We start from the raw sequence: 16,397 nt of genomic DNA, 5'->3' as shown, positions 1-16,397 counted from the left end.
AACAGAAGTTCGAGGCTAGTGTATAGAATTTCTGAAGATCCTTCCTATATAACCAGATTGGTATTGTCTGCAAGACATAAAGCCACTTTGGAAATAGTACCATCTTTATGAGATTTATTCTGCCCAGCAATGATATCGGCAGGTCCAGCCAACCTTGTAGCACCTTCCTGGTCTCTTCCAACAAACGATTAATATTTAGCTCATGTAAACGAGAGGTATCCATAGGCAACAAAATTCCTAAATATTTAAAAGAGGTTTGCGCCTTTCTCAGAGGAAATTCACCTCTCCAACATCTCCAAACCTCCTCCGATGAGGCTAAAGCCTCTGACTTGTCAAGATTTAACCGAAGCCCCGCATAGTCTCCATATTCGGAAAAGATCTCCAGTAATGCACCCAAAGATTCTTGCGGATTCGTCAAATGAACCAAAATATCATCGGCAAAAGCCGTCACCTTAAATGCCTCTTTTCCTATCTTCATTCCTGCTATTGCAGGCTGCCTCATTATGTCTCTCAATAAGGGGTCTAACGTTAGCACAAATAATAGGGGCGATAGAGGGCAGCCTTGTCGCGTTCCCCTGCCTATGGCAAAGTTTGGTGTTACAAGCCCATTGATCGAGATGCGGGCCCTCGGTGTCGAGTATAATGCCTTAACCCCTGACAGAAATCTACCGGAGAACCCATAGTTCCGAAGGACCGCATATAAAAAATCCCAATGGACCCGATGAAACGCTTTCTCTGCGTCAAAGCTTATTAATATAGAATGTTTATTCCCTCTGTTGCTAGCTTCTAATGAGGTCAACACTCTGCAGACGTTTTTTGCGATTGTCCGTCCCTTTACAAACCCTACTTGGGAGTCATGTATTAATTCTGGTAGAATCCTCGCTAATCTGTTCGCCATGATCTTAGCCATTAATTTGACCTCAAAATTCAGGAGTGATATAGGCCTATATGATGCAGCTAATTCCGGGTCTCTTCCTTTCTTGGGGATTACGATAATGCAGGCGGTGTTTAGATCTGGAGGCACCTGTTCTTGATCTATTAAAGTGTTGAACATTGCAGTTAAAGGGTCTATTATCTCTTCCCCCATTATTTTGTAAAATTCCGCCCTGTAACCGTCCACCCCCGGTGTTTTAAACAGCTGGCTTTGATTAATGGCCAGCAACACCTCCTCTGATGTAATGGGATTGTTGAGCTGCTGCTCCTCTTGTGGAGATAGGCTTGGCAGCTGTAACTGCTCTAAATACGTGTCCCCCGACAAACCCTCGTCCGGCGTGATTTCATATAGCCCTTTATAATAATTATAGAAGATTTCGCTAATTTCTTGATCCGTAGAGACTCTGGTATCCTGCCCTCTCTTCATGGTGAGAACCCTAGTTTTCCCTTGCTTAGTCGCGATCAACCGTGCCATCAGCCGCCCCCCTTTGTTGCCGTGCTTGTAAAGCTGATACTTGTAATAATTCTGTGATTTCACAGCTTTCTGGTGAAGGGCCTCATTTAATGCCGTTTGCAGGGACAGTAAATGTTGTTTATTCTCTAGGGAGGGCTGGCGACCATAACATCTCCGAGCCTTGCACACTAGCTGACTGAGTCGTAATATTTCCTTAAGTCGGGCCTTATGTTTATGTGCCGTATAGCTGATAATTTCTCCACGGAGCACTGCCTTGGCTGACTCCCAATAGAGAACTGGATCATCAGCATGTATTCCATTATGTATTTTATAATCTCGCCAACTTTGATGTATAGACGCCTTAAAAGCTGGGTCCTGATAAAGCTCCACTGGGAACGCCCATCTACCATGTCCTCTCTGTTCCCCCCCCCCCCCCCCCCCCCCGGGTGACCAGCACATTTCCACCCAGGCGTGATCCGAGATCACAGTGGCACCTATAACCGAGCCCAACAGCCAAAAAGCTGCTCCAAAATCAGCAAATAATCAATTCGCGCTTGCGTTCCATGCACTCGGGATAAGTGCGTGTAATCCCTTCCCTGCGGATCAAGGGTCCGCCAAACATCCACCAGCCCCATCTGTCGACAGAGATTAGGCAGCCTCCTATTCTCCTGGCCGAGAATCTGCCTCCGAGCCCCTGTACTGTCCATCAAAGGATCCATCACTGTGTTGAAATCCCCACCCAGTAGTATGGGCAAAGGGTTATGTCGTAACAATCTTAAAGTAAGCATCCTGTAAAACTTCCGGTCATATTGGTTCGGGGCATATACATTCCCTAACAACACTGTTTGACGGTTTATGGTAGCCTCACAGATCAGAAATCTCCCTCCCGGGTCAGTGAATCGTACTTCCAATTTGTCTATAATCCCCTTTCTAAACAAGATGGCAACCCCTCCTTTTTTCCCCCGGGCCTCTGCAGAGACACATTCCCCCACCCACCAGGTACGCAGTTTCGCATGCTCCACAGCTGATAAATGGGTTTCCTGCAACAGAGCAATGTCTACTTTGTGTCTTTGCAGGTGTAGTAGTATTTTAGTACGCTTAATGGGAGACGTGATCCCTCCTACGTTCCACGTCACAACTTTCAGGGTTCCCAGTTCTCATAAGATACCAGTTCGTGAGATCTATACCACTCTTGCCTTGAAGAGGGGTGTCCCAGCCTCCACCCCCCTCCCTTTTCTAACATGCTCCATTTACCTTCTTTCCAAGACCTTATTAAACGAAACCTCCAGGTCCCTACATCCCCCCAACCTCTAACCCCCCCACCCTCACCCCTACAACCCCCCCCCCCCACTAACCCAAACCCCCCTTTTAAGCTTCCCCAGCCCCAAAACGGGACCATCACATATAACGCCCCTTACCCCCTCACCCTCCTGTAAGCAATTACCACCTCAACCACCCAACCCTAAGATTCCCCTGCAATTATAACAGCAACATATGAAGATAAAAAAAATTACTCACATAACCTATATATTAATAACTTGTAAACATCAAAACCTCTGCATCTAAGTCCTCAGCAGATCTCCGCTTTCATGTAGGGCAGCAACCACTTCCTCTGTGTACCTCGAAAGTCCCGCGTCTCCACCAGCAATCTCAGCCCGTCTGATCACGTACCTCTTGAACAGTAGTCATATCATCTGTTCCCATAGAATTGGCAGTCCATTCTCTTTAGTGAGGCCCATTTGTAGACGTCTCATGCCTCTCAGTTTCCATGCTAATTCCCCCCAGGGACAATCATCTGACGGGCGTATTTTATGCAATGGTGTAGCTGCACTTTCCCTGTTAGTGCTTGCGCATCTGCTAAGCCTGCATATTAAAACCAACATTTAACATGCAATATACTGCTGCTGAAACAGTCATTAGTAATCCAACTTTTAACCAAAACAATTTGTAATCCTTGCCCTGTAAGGCTGTTGTGCCTCCATCACTCCTCCATAGGTCATTTATGAATCCCATGGCGCCTCCACCATCAGCGCTCCTCTAGCGAACTCAGAAAGGCCTGCGCTTGTTCCACTGCAGTGAAGGTCTTTATCTCCGCCTGGTAAGTTACTCACAGTTTCGCCGGATACTGTAAGGCGAATCTAATCTTTTTTTCATACAGCTTCGTACAGATCGGGGAAAACTTCCTTCGTTGCATCGCCACTGCCGCAGAGTAGTCCTGGAAACAGAGCACCTTTTTGTTTCCATAGCGCAGCTCCCGGTCCTTCCTCAAGGCCTGCACTATAGCCTCTTTGTGTGCGAAATTCAGTATCTGACATATCACCACTCGCGGCCTTGCATTGTCTGAGTGCTTGGGTCCCACCCGGTGCGCTCTTTCCACCCGGATGGCACCGAGATCCTCCGGGAGCTGCAGCTGTTCTGATAACCAGGTTTCTATAAAAGCTCTTAGGTTAGGAGTTTCTAGAGCCTCAGGCAACCCCACGAATCTTAAATTGTTTCTACGAGCCCTGTTCTCAAGGTCTTCCAGCTTCTCTTCGTAGGCCTCCACTTGGGTTCTGAGTTTCTTATTTTCTTCCTCTATTTTTTGTACTTTATCCTCCAGGGCCCCGTGTCTTTGCTGCTAGTTCTCTGTGTTTGTCTCCAGTGCATGACTAGTTAGCTTAGGCACCGTCTGGCTTGTAGCCTGTGCATAGCCCTGCTAGTTCTCTGTATTTGTTTCCAGTGCATGACTAGTTAGCTTAGGCACCGTCTGGCTTGTAGCCTGTGCATAGCTCTGCTAGTTCTCTGTGTTTGTTTCCAGTGCATGACTAGTTAGCTTAGGCACCGTCTGGCTTGTAGCCTGTGCATAGCTCTGCTAGTTCTCTGTGTTTGTCTCCAGTGCATGACTAGTTAGCTTAGGCACCGTCTGGCTTGTAGCCTGTGCATAGCTTTGCTAGTGCTCTGTGTTTGTTCCTAGTGTAGACTAGCCAGCTTAGGCACCGTCTGGCTTGTAGCCTGTGCATAGCTCTGCTAGTTCTCTGTGTTTGTTTCCAGTGCATGACTAGTTAGCTTAGGCACCGTCTGGCTTGTTGCCTGTGCATAGCTCTGCTAGTTCTCTGTGTTTGTTCCTAGTGTTAGACTAGCCGCCCTTGCTAGTCCCTATCCCGTGATCGTTCCTAGTGTAGACTAGCCAGCTTAGGCACCATCTGGCTTGTAGCCTGTGCATAGCTCTGCTAGTTCTCTGTGTTTGTTCCTAGTGATAGACTAGCCAGCTTAGGCACCGTCTGGCTGGTAGCCTGTGCTTAGCTCTGCTAGTTCTCCGTGTTTGTTCCTAGTGATAGACTAGCCAGCTTAGGCACCGTGTGGCTTGTTAGCTGTGTATAGCTTTGCTAGTTCCCTGGGTTTGTCCTAATACTTGACTAGCCAGCTTAGGCACGGTGTGGCTGGTAGCCTGTGTAAAGCTTTGCTAGTGTTCTGTGTTGTTTCCAGTGCATGACTTGTTAGCTTGGGCACAGCTTAGTTGTTAGCTGGTGTATAGCCTTCCAAGTCTCCTGAGTTTGCTCTGTGTATGTTCCTGTGTATGACTGGTTTGCCTGGGTATAGCGTTCCTTTTAGCCTGGGTACAGTTTACTAGTCATTGTGTTGAATCCTGCCGACTGCCAGAACCCGGACAGTCCCTGCTTGTCTGCCTTACCTTCGCCTAGGTGCCAGGGGGCACTCCTGGATCTTCATTCCTGCTGTTCCTGTAAGTCCTACCGGCTGCCAGAACCTGAGGGCTCAACCCTCGGGGAAAGGCAGTCAAGTGTAGGTGAAGCCTAGGTCCAGGGTGTTCCAGTTCCGCGGGTTCCGCTCCAGTGTGTTCCAGCCCAGCGGGTTTCACTCCTGTATGTTCCAGTCCAGTGGGGCCACTCCAGTGTGTCCAGTCCAGCGGGCCCCACTCCAGTGCGCACCCGTCCGGTGCGTTCCAGTTCCGAGTGTTCCGGTGTAGAACTCCAGTCCGGGGTTCCGGTCCAGTCTTGTTTCATCTCTACCTGGAAGGTGATCTTGCCTGCCACTGCCGCTCCACGGTAGTGGCCTATGGACTCACAACCCCGTGCTCCTGGGGAAGAAGCCTGAAAGTATGCCAAGGTCCCCGAGAGCGCGGCAAGCGCGAGAGACGCGACAGTCGTTCTGCGAAATGAGAGTCGGAAAACACTCCAATCTCCACGGTTCTTCGGAGGACAACTCCAGAAGAAGAGGGAACCAGATCTGGTGGGGCCAAAAGGGCGCTATCAGAATCATGGTGCCGTGGTCTTGCTTGAGCTTCAGTAAGGTCTTCCCCACCAAAGGTATGGGAGGATAAGCATACAGGAGGCCGGTCCACCAATGGAGGAGAAAGGCATCCGATGCTAGTCTGCCGAGTGCCTGTAGTCTGGAACAGAACAGAGGCAGCTTGCGGTTGGTCTGAGAGGCGAAAAGGTCCACCGAGGGGATGCCCCACTCTCGGAAGATCTTGCGTACCACTCTGGAATGGAGCGACCACTCGTGCGGTTGCATGACTCTGCTCAGTCTGTCGGCCAGACTGTTGTTTACACCTGCCAGGTATGTGGCTTGGAGAAGCATGCCGAACTGGCAAGCCCAACGCCACATCCCGACGGCTTCCTGACACAGGGGGCGAGATCCGGTGCCCCCCTGCTTGTTGATGTAATATATTGCAACCTGATTGTCTGTCCGAATTTGGATAATTTGACAGGATAGCCGATCTCTGAAGGCATTCAGTGCATTCCAGACCGCTCGGAGCACCAGGAGGTTGATCTGAAGATCTTGTTCCTGGAGGGACCACAGTCCCTGGGTGTGAAGCCCATCGACATGAGCTCCCCACCCCAGGCGAGATGCATCAGTCGTTAGCACTTTCGTGGGCTGTGGAATTTGGAATGGGCGTCCCAGGGTCAAATTGGTCCGAATGGTCCACAAGTGCAGTGAAGTGCGGCAACTGGTGGAGAGGCGGATGACATCTTCTAGATTCCCGGTGGCTTGGCACCACTGGGAAGCTAGGGTCCATTGAGCAGATCTCATGTGAAGACGAGCCATGGGAGTCACATGAACTGTAGAGAACATATGACCTAGGAGTCTCAACATCTGCCGAGCTGTGACCTGCTGAGACGCTCTGGTCTGGGAAGCGAGGGACAGGAGGTTGTTGGCCCTCGCTTCGGGAAGGAAGGCCTGAGCCGTCTGAGTATTCAGCAGAGCTCCTATGAATTCCAGAGATTGGACTGGCTGGAGATGGGACTTTGGGTAATTTATCACAAACCCCAGCAGCTCCAGGAGGTGAATAGTGCACTGCATGGACCGGAGAGCTCCTGCCTCTGAGGTGTTCTTGACCAGCCAATCGTCGAGATATGGGAACACGTGCACTCCCAGCTTGCGTAGATACGCCGCGACCACCACGAGGCACTTCGTGAACACCAGTGGGGCAGAGGCGAGCCCAAAGGGCAGCACACAATACTGAAAGTGCCGTGTGCCCAGGCGGAATCTGAGATACTGTCTGTGAGCTGGCAGTATCGGGATGTGAGTGTATGCGTCCTTCAAATCCAGGGAACATAGCCAATCGTTTTTCTGAATCATTGGCAGAAGGGTGCCCAAGGAAAGCATCCTGAACTTCTCTTTGATCAGGTATTTGTTCAGGCCTCTCAGGTCTAGGATGAGGCGCATCCCCCCTGTTTTCTTTTCCACAAGGAAGTACCTGGAATAGAATCCCTGCCCTTCCTGCCGGGTGGCACGGGCTCGACCGCATTGGCGCTGAGAAGGGCGGAGAGTTCCTCTGCAAGTACCTGCCTGTGGTGGGAGCTGAAGGATTGGGCTCCCGAAGGACAATTTGGTGGAGGGGAGGCCAAATTTAGGGCGTATCCGCACCGCACTATTTGGAGAACCCACTGGTCGGAGGTTATAAGAGGCCACCTTTGGTGAAAAAATTTTAACCTCCCCCCGACTGGCAGATCGTCCGGTACGGACACTTTGATGGCGGCTATGTTCCCATGGATCCAGTCAAAAGCCCATCCCCGGCTTTTGCTGTGGAGGCGCAGGGGGCTGCTTAGGCGCACGCTGTTGACGGGAACGAGCGCACTGGGGCTGTCCCTGTGCCTGATGAGGCCTTCGGGCCGGCTGGGTGTACCTACGCTTGTTGTAGGCATAGGGCGCAGCCTGCCTGGCCCGGGAAAAAGTCCACCTGCTGAGGTGGATGCTGAAGGCGCCCGGTGGGAGAGTTTGTCGAGGGTGGTTTCCCGCTGATGTAGTTGGTCCACCAACTGCTCGACTTTCTCACCAAAAATATTATCCCTCCGGCAAGGGACATCAGCCAGCCTCTGCTGGGTGCGGTTGTCCAGGTCAGAGGCACGCAGCCATGAGAGTCTGCGCATCACTATACCTTGGGCCGCAGCACGAGATGCCACATCACAGGTGTCATATATACCCCTGGACAGGAACTTTCTGCACGCCTTCAGCTGCCTGACCACCTCCTGAAACGGCCTGGACTGCTCCGGGGGTAGCTTGTCAACCAGGTCCGCCAGTTGCTTCACATTATTCCGCATGTGTATGCTCGTGTAGAGCTGGTAGGACTGGATGCTGGTTACGAGCATTGAAGATTGGTAGGCCTTCCTCCCAAACGAGTCCAGAGTGCGAGACTCCCGCCCCGGGGACGCCGAGGCGGTATCCCTCGAACTCCGTGCCCTCTTGAGAGCAGAGTCCACGACCGCCGAGTCATGAGGCAGTTGAGGCCGCATTAACTCTGGGTCCGAGTGGATCCTGTATTGGGAGTCCGCTTTCTTGGGGATGGTGGGATTAGATAATGGTCTCAACCAGTTCCGAAGCAGTGTCTCTTTGAGGACATTGTGCAACGGCACTGTGGAGGACTCTCTAGGTGGTGATGGATAGTCGAGGACCTCGAGCATCGCAGCCCTCGGCTCATCCACAGAGACCACGGGGAAGGGGATGCAAATCGACATATCCCTGACGGAGGCAAAGGAGAGGCTCTCAGGTGGCGAGAGCTTTCTCTCTGGTGAAGGAGTGGGGTCGGAGGGAAGGCCCACAGACTCCTCTGAGGAGAAATATCTGGGGTCTTCCTCCTCCCCCCACAAGGCCTCTTCCTCGGTGTCGGACATGAGCTCCTGTAGCTCAGTCCTTAACCGGGCCCGGCTCGACTTCGAGGCACCGAGGCCTCGTTGGCGTCGTCGAGCGGTGGACTCCCGCGCCGGCGGGGATGAAGCTCCCTCCATCGACGGGGACTCCACCTGTGAGGCGGTCGAGACCGGCGCCGCAAGTGGCGTCGGCGTCGAAGGCCTCGGCACCGGGCTAGAGCACGCCGGCACCCCCGGCGGCGGCACAGTCTGGCGCATCAGCCCTTCCAGGATCCCCGGAAGGATGGCTCGGAGGCACTCGTCGAGGCCCGCTGTCGGGAAAGGCGAGGGGGCCGGTAGAGGTGTCGGTACCGGAAGCTGTTCGGGTCCAGGAGACGGCACCGACGTGCTGGCACCCTGGCGTGACGATACCTCTACTACAGAGGGGGATCTCTCCTCTTGGCGCTGCCGCTTCCTCGGCGTCCAATCATCTCTGGCGCCGGGAACCATATGCGCTGTGGGCGACCGATGATGGTGCTTTTTTGTCTTTTTCCGGTGCCAGTCATCGGCGCTCGGTGGTATTGAAGAGGAGGAAGTAGATCCCCCTCGGACTCGGGTCCGACAGGGTTCGGTCCCGAGGGCCCTGAGTAGAGGGAGTGACCGGGGCCGATTGCCCATGCGGCTGCTCACCCCTGCCGTCTCCGGAAGACCGGCGGGCCGACGGGACCTGTGCTCCTGGGGTCGGTGCCGATTTCGTGGACATCGGTACCGGTACCGAAGATCCGGCCGTCGACACCGATGCCGTCGAAGTCGACGTCGAGGGGCCGGCGCAAGTTCCAAAAAGACGGTCCCGTAGAACTTGCCTCGCCACCTGTGTCCGTTTCCGTAAACCGAGACACAAGGTGTACGTCTTGGTATCGTGCTCCGGCCCGAGGCACTGGAGGCACCAAGCGTGAGTGTCGGTCTGCGAGATATGCCGGCCGCACCGACCACACTTCTTAAATCCACTCGGGACCTTCGAGGATATCGACGGAAAAATTGCGTCGGCGAAGTCAAAGTCGTCGATGGTGGCGGTAAAATTCACACCTCGAAAAATAACTCGACCGCGCGGCCACAAGGCCGCAACAAGACGCCTCCTCTAAAAAGACGAGGGAAAACAAAGTTCTTTTTTTTTTTTTTACGAAAGTAAAACAGAGAAGAGAATAAAACAGAATGAAGAAAAATCTCGCGGCGAACGCGCGATCCGGTTTCCGGGGCTGACAGAGAGACGAACGCGGCTCTCTCCAGCACGGAAAGAAAAGACTGAGCGGGAACGGTCGCGCATGGGCGGGAAGACGGCCGCGCATGTGCGGTGGGCATGCCCTGAGTGCGGGACCGCCCGCAAAGTTTTGTTCCGGTTGGTGGGGGCTGCCGTGGACGTCAACCCAGTCGTGAGAACAAGCAGCCTGCTTGTCCTCGGAGAAAAAAGCCTACAGTATCATATGGGAACTAAATAGCTGCAGCAAAAGCAAACAGCATTCTGAAAATGAAAATTCAGACCCAGCCAGTTTGCTAAGCAAGTGAAAAAGGAGAAACATTAAGACAAGTGTGTAATAACTAGGAAAAAATGGTTAGCTTCCTGACTAGGTAAGCCAACTTTTCAGCAATTCTAGGCTGAACAAGAACACACTTAGCTCCTGGATTGGTTTCTTATCTAGAATAAATATCTTAATGTCCATATTAAACACTGGTATAAATACAATTCTAATCCCTACCTTCCCTGAAGAACCTTCCTAATTGTTTATTTTTTATCCTTATTGACTTAATTAAGGCTCTGGGGAAAACCAACAGCTGGACAAGTTAATAAGTTTTTCTTTTTTTCTGTGTTGGTTTCTATTTCGATCTGTTCAACATATGTCCTTCCAATTTACTGCTGAACTCTTCACGCAAGTGATCCGTTCAACAATTCAATACAAAGGTCTTTTTTAAGACCATTTATACACTATTCGCCAGTATTTCTTATTCTGGATCATCATTAGCTGTCTACCTTAGTATTTAGACTCCTGATGCAGGCCCTTTGGCCGAAACACAACGGTTGTGTCGAGTCAAATATACTAATTAATAAAATTTGGTTTTAGCTTTACTGTGATCCAGTCTCTGGGGCTCCTGGTTTTGTGCCCACTTTTTTGTTTGTTTTACAAAGTATCCGTGGGTCTTCTTTGAGTTCTCCACGCTTTGTGGATTCTCTGTTGACTGTATTTCGATCTGTTCAACATATGTCCTTCCACACATTGACCCCTACCAGTTATCCTGCATTCTACACTTACTAAAACACTTGATCTGATTGCCCCTTTGAAACTGTACAAGTCCCCTCACCCCCCGTGGAATAACCCATGGTATTTTAACAGCCATCACTTACTAAATCCAGTTATGGCAAGCAAAACACAACCAGAGGGAAACTAAATCTCAGTCAAATTTAGATTACTACAAACAAGCTTAGGGACAATTGCCATCTTAGAAAAGCCAAAGAGCTTTTTCTCAGCAATCAAATAAAAAAAGGCCCCTAACTCAGCAAGGGAACTTCTCTATCTTTCGTAATTTAACAACTGGAAGTTCCCCTTCCATCTCTCCTGCACCTACCGCTGAGATGCTTTCCCTCTATTTCTCCTCAAAGATTTTAAACCTTTTCAGCTCCTTACCATCTCCAAATTTATCTGGCTCCCCTAGGGACTATTACTTCTTTTCAATCTACTACCTCTATTCCCACTCCCACTGTTTCTCCCTGCACCCAAACCCGTCAGTATTCTCATCCTGGTCTTCATTCTAACCTCAGACATTACATTCTCTTATCAAAACACTGGCAACTATGAGGCCCACTGTCTGTCCACTTGACCCTTTTCTCTCCTCTTGGTTAAAGATATTGAAATTAGGCCTTCTACCCAATATCTTCTCTCAAACAGCAGCCACTCCTCAAGTCAAGCCCCTACCATCTCGAAGCCCGCCATAGTGCATCCTATTCTAAAGAAACCCTCATTAGATTCTCAAACCCCAATCAACTATTGTCTCAAACCTGTTTCTTATCAAGAGTCTTGGAAAAAGTAGTTTTCAAACAAACTTCTTTTGTAGAGAAATCCCTGGCACTTCACCCAAGATAATCTGGTTTCAGGACACATTTCAGCACTAAACAGTCCTAGAAGCTATTAGGTAAATTTATTCTCAGTTGGATAAACATCTTAGCTGTTTCAGTAGACCTCTCTGCAGTCTTCAATCTGGTTAATCACTCTTTTGCTTTTTCAACTTTCTTCTCTTGCTTTTTCTAGGACTGTATTAGTCTGGTTCACCTCTTTCCTCACAAACCATTCTTTTAAGGTTACCATGACTACTTCTACATCCTCTTCCTATTCACTAGTTTGTGGCACTCCACAAGGCTCTATTTTATCACCTCTTCTCTTCAATCTTTTTCTAAGTCCACTCACTTACCTCGTTCAATCTGCTCATGTCACTTATGTGGACTATATACTTTTACTTTTTCCAGTTAATCCTTCGTCACCTTCCATTAGTCCCTTGCAAGACCATTTCAACCTGGCCGTTGAAGCATAAATTACTATTAAAAAGAAAATTGTCACTTGTTGGTTCACAGGTGATCTTCCCTATCCAAATCTTTCTTTAAAGTTTTTGGGAATCAACATCCAGCCTGTTGATGCCTTTCGTTATTTGGGTATTATACTTGATTCCCACCTTTTTCTCCACCCAAATATCAAGTATATGTAGAAATGGTTTCTTTATTATCGCCAACTACGTTCTGTTGAGTGGTATTTCGATCATGATACCTTCCACTCCCTGATCCTCTTGTTACTAACTACACGTTTGGATTATTGTAGCATATCTTATTTAGGCTGTTCCCATTTTCAACTGAAGAAATTAATCTTCACAAAACACTGCTATCAGACTTCTGTCATGCTCAATCATGTCTCTTCCTTGCTACAGCGTCACCATTGGTTGCTGTTGAGAAAGGTATAATTTTCAAGACTCCTATGCTTATTTTCAAAGCTCTAAAGTCATACCTATCTAAGTTCACAATTCCATATTCCCCAGCCTAAGATGGCTCACCTGGACTTGACCAAATGGAGGGTTTTTTTCTATGCAGTTCCATTTTCATGGAACTGTTCTGCTTTATATCTGAACAGAACATTTTAAAACTGCCTGAAAAGCTTGCCTTTCACCAAGCTTTTTCTCAGCCGTAGGTGATGTAGTCCTTTACTGACAGTGAAGAAATAACAAATGAAAACCTGTTTCCCCCTCTCTATTTTCTTTATGTTACTACATCTCCCCCTAGCTCTATTCTTACTCCTGTTCTAACCTTGCCTTGAATTAATGGAATTCTCTCTTTTCTATTGTAATTGTAGTTCCTTTTCGGAAATCGTCTATTGATCTGCTAGTTAGCAAAGGCAGTATAGTAAATCTGAATAAACAAAACTAGCCTTGGCTTTGACTTACTTGGGCTTGGGGGGGGGGGGGGGGGAGGGGAGAAGGAAGAGGGAAGCTTTTCCAGTAAGTTCTAGAAAGGGTCTGAATTGACTAAAATAAGAACAGTTCACCAGTGCAGAACCCAGCACTGATTATCCTCCTAACAAAATATGCCTCTTTGTTCCTAAGTCCAGCAGGAGAAGTTCTAGGGGGCTATAGTCCTGGTCAAAACACTAACTAAACATTGAGCTGATCTCAGTGGGCTGCATTTGACCCCGCAAACTAAACTACAGCAGCCATTTCTAGATTGCTTGCTCTTATCTGCCACCTGAACCCACAGGAAGTTTTCAAATACCTTCATGGGGTCAACTGAGTCTGAAAAAGCAACAAAGTAACTTCCTTTAATCCTAGAGTGTTTGTCCTGCAGTATCTCTGATGGGACTAGTACAAAGCAAGTTTTAGACCTAAACTGTGAATTCTTTTCTAACTGTACTAATCTCTCCCTATCACAAACCTCTTACCAGAACGTCAGAGACATTCTTAGCACACATTAGTTTGCATCCCAACAAACCAAAAAGATCACTGTGAATCCAGACTGCCCCAATTTGACTGCCCCAATTTGACCGACCATTCACTTGTCTATTAGATTGTAAGCTCTTTGAGCAGGGACTGTCTCTCTTTGTTAAATTGTACAGCGCTGCGTAACCCTAGTAGCGCTCTAGAAATGTTAAGTAGTAGTAGTAGTGAAAATGCAGCAGGCTTCCAGATGACCTGCCAAGTATAGGCAGCTTAAATAAGCTGAGCTGATCAATCTAAATCCTCAGTATATGGTGTTGTAACCCACTGGTATGCACTAGAGTCAGGGTAACAACATATGAAAGGCAAATATAGTATGAATTCTTCTTCAATGTAACATTCAGCACATTTTACATAGAATATTACCATGTTCAGTTTTACCACTGAGTTACACATTTTAAATAACAAAATCTATAGTTGCTCTCACTCATTCAGCTTTGTTTGTAACTGAGCCAGCTCTTCACCACACAATTTATTCTCTTCCTCTAGCTGTGCTATGAACTTTTCAGTTTGTTCTTCCTCAAGCTGTAGTCTGTCCAATTCATCAAGTGCTCCTTCCATCTCTTCCTCCAAAAGACCTCTCTCCTTCAGCATTTTGTCCTGGAGATGGCATAGCTCTTGACGCAAAGAATCTGATACCACCTACAGAAAAAAAATGGAAAGATCTAATTTGATTTTTTTTACCACAATTTAGACTATCGAGTGTTTTGCCTTCTGGCTACATTTATGGTCATGTGAACAAAAGTTACACTTCTGTTAAGCCTGAATACAGTAGAGATATGGAGATTTTAAAAAAATGATTTCAGTAGAATAGATCAGCATTTAGATGATTAAGCAATATTCTGAAGAGTGACAAAGATAAATAAGGTTTTGAGTTAATACATTTTCCACCCATTTGGCACAAGCAGCTGCTATTATCCTCTAATATACACTGGTGGTGTGGTTTGGCACAGTATCAGCTCCAAGTGTCGTCACTGATAAATGCTTTGCAAGGCAGATAACAATAACACATTTAAGAACAGACTAAGCACAATCATGGCACAGACCCTATATCCAGAGAATGCAACATTGGCACTATTTCTCAGAAGTGGTCTTGCTTGCCAATAAGTTTAGCTTTCAGAAGAGTAAAAACGATGTTGAAAATTTGGACATTACCCAGAATTTAGAAACAGGAAAAAAACTTCTCCCCTGCTTCACTTTTTTGTCTTTTGGAAATAACCAAGACACAGTAGTTCTTCCAGAACTGCCTCTCAAGGGCCAGACTAAGAAAAAAGGGATCAGCATCCTCCATTACCAGTCTACTAGAAGATGTAGCAGATCTGTAAGGCTTCTGATGGCAGAGTCAGTCTGGGGCAACATAGAGAAATGGATGACTGCTTAGCTGCCCTCTGAGGCATGCAACGTGATCAGTGGGACACTCAGTATTTCCATTTGATGGGAACTCCTTTAGAACACAAATATGCCCATTTTAGTCACAGAAAGGCAAGGTTCTTGTCAAAGGTCACGGCTGCACTAGGGACTGATCCCTGCAGAGCTGCTCTCCTTTCTATGGCTGAAGAACCTGGCACATTTGATGTTCTGACGTTGCCATCAAGTAAAAATATAGAGGGTACCACTTTGATCCAATGGACTCGAGCAGAGGAAGACCACCTGCACAATCTCTGTGTCGACAATGTGGGCTGCTGAGATTGCAGAGATGAATCTCAGTCCAACTGCAATCTAGGCTGCTTCCAGGGCTACTGCTGTGGTCTATGTTCCTTTTTGATTGCTGATTTAAGCCACTAAATGACATCATGTGGACTAACTTTGTGCCAGGGGGAGAAACTCCTGCAGTGCCAAGAGAATACCCTTGCCTCCAGAAGGATCACACAGACTAACTGGGGCCACTGATCTTGCATGAGGCAGTGGGCTCCCCAAACCTGAAGGCTCATGCTGTTGGTCACCACTATCCACTCAGGTGATCTTGAATGGGCCTGTAGGGACCACCTTTCTTGCAGACCTCAATTAGAGTGGAGGAGTAGCCAAATGGTTAGTGCAGTGGCCTGAGAACCTAGGGAACTGGGTTCAATTCCCAAAGCAGCTCCTTGTGACTCAGGACAAGTAAATTCTCCACTGCCCCAGGTACAAAATAAGTATTTGAAAGTAATATGTTTGCAACCACAGAAACGTGATATTTCAAAATCTATCACCTTTTCCTAGAGAATCACCCCATCCCTCCTTCCTGATGGAGGACTGGCTCCACTACTTCCAGCTGTAACCATCTTTGAAGGGTGATTTCTACTTCTTAACAAAAGAAAGGTAAGGGAGACACTATAATATTAAGTCGTTCTAGCTGCGCTGCATTTGTTCAGCATTTAAGTGGTTCCTTTAAGTCATCCAGTTTTATTTATACACTTATTATGGTTATATTTTTATATATATTATGTTTTAATCCGATTTATCATACACACACACACAGAGACAGATATATAGATAGATAGAGATAGATATATATAGATATAGTGAAGATACTTACCTGTAGCTATATTCTCCAGGAACAGCAGGCTGCTTATTCTCACAAGTGGATCAACATCCGCATCGGCTCGGGAATCGGTATTCGCCATAGCAAGAAGAAAACTTTGCTAGAGGTTTCTGGAGCTCGTACAGTACGCACCTCACTTTCAAGGACTGACTTCCCGCCCACCATGCGAGTGCATACCTCAGTTAACTCTAAAGCATGAAGAAACAAATAACTCCAAAGGAAGGTGGGTGGGTTTGTGAGAATAATCAGCCTGCTGTCCTCAGAGAATACCTGCTACAGGTAAGTATCTTCGCTTTCCCCAAGGACACGCAGGCTGGCTTATACTCACAAGTGGGGTATACCTAGCATCCAGGCTCAGCCAAAACAATAAACACTGGTGAACTGGGCCTCGCAACGACGA

The 16,397-nt window shown here is 48.0% G+C and overlaps 1 protein-coding gene across 2 annotated transcripts in view; it reads right to left on the bottom strand.

Moving 5' to 3' along the window:
- Window positions 1-16,397, bottom strand: part of HMMR (hyaluronan mediated motility receptor) — a 731,570-nt gene that overhangs the window by 270,270 nt on the left and 444,903 nt on the right. For both annotated transcript variants that reach the window (XM_030213533.1, XM_030213534.1), the window contains one exon: window positions 13,904-14,118. In XM_030213533.1, coding sequence (XP_030069393.1) covers window positions 13,904-14,118 — 215 coding nt within the window. The remainder of the gene's footprint in view (window positions 1-13,903; window positions 14,119-16,397) is intronic.

The sequence above is a fragment of the Microcaecilia unicolor genome, chromosome 8, assembly GCF_901765095.1.
Source record: "Microcaecilia unicolor chromosome 8, aMicUni1.1, whole genome shotgun sequence".
NCBI classification, from domain to species: domain Eukaryota; kingdom Metazoa; phylum Chordata; class Amphibia; order Gymnophiona; family Siphonopidae; genus Microcaecilia; species Microcaecilia unicolor.
The sequence above is the reverse complement of the archived record's forward strand: the minus strand, read 5'-3'. Positions and strand labels throughout refer to the sequence as shown.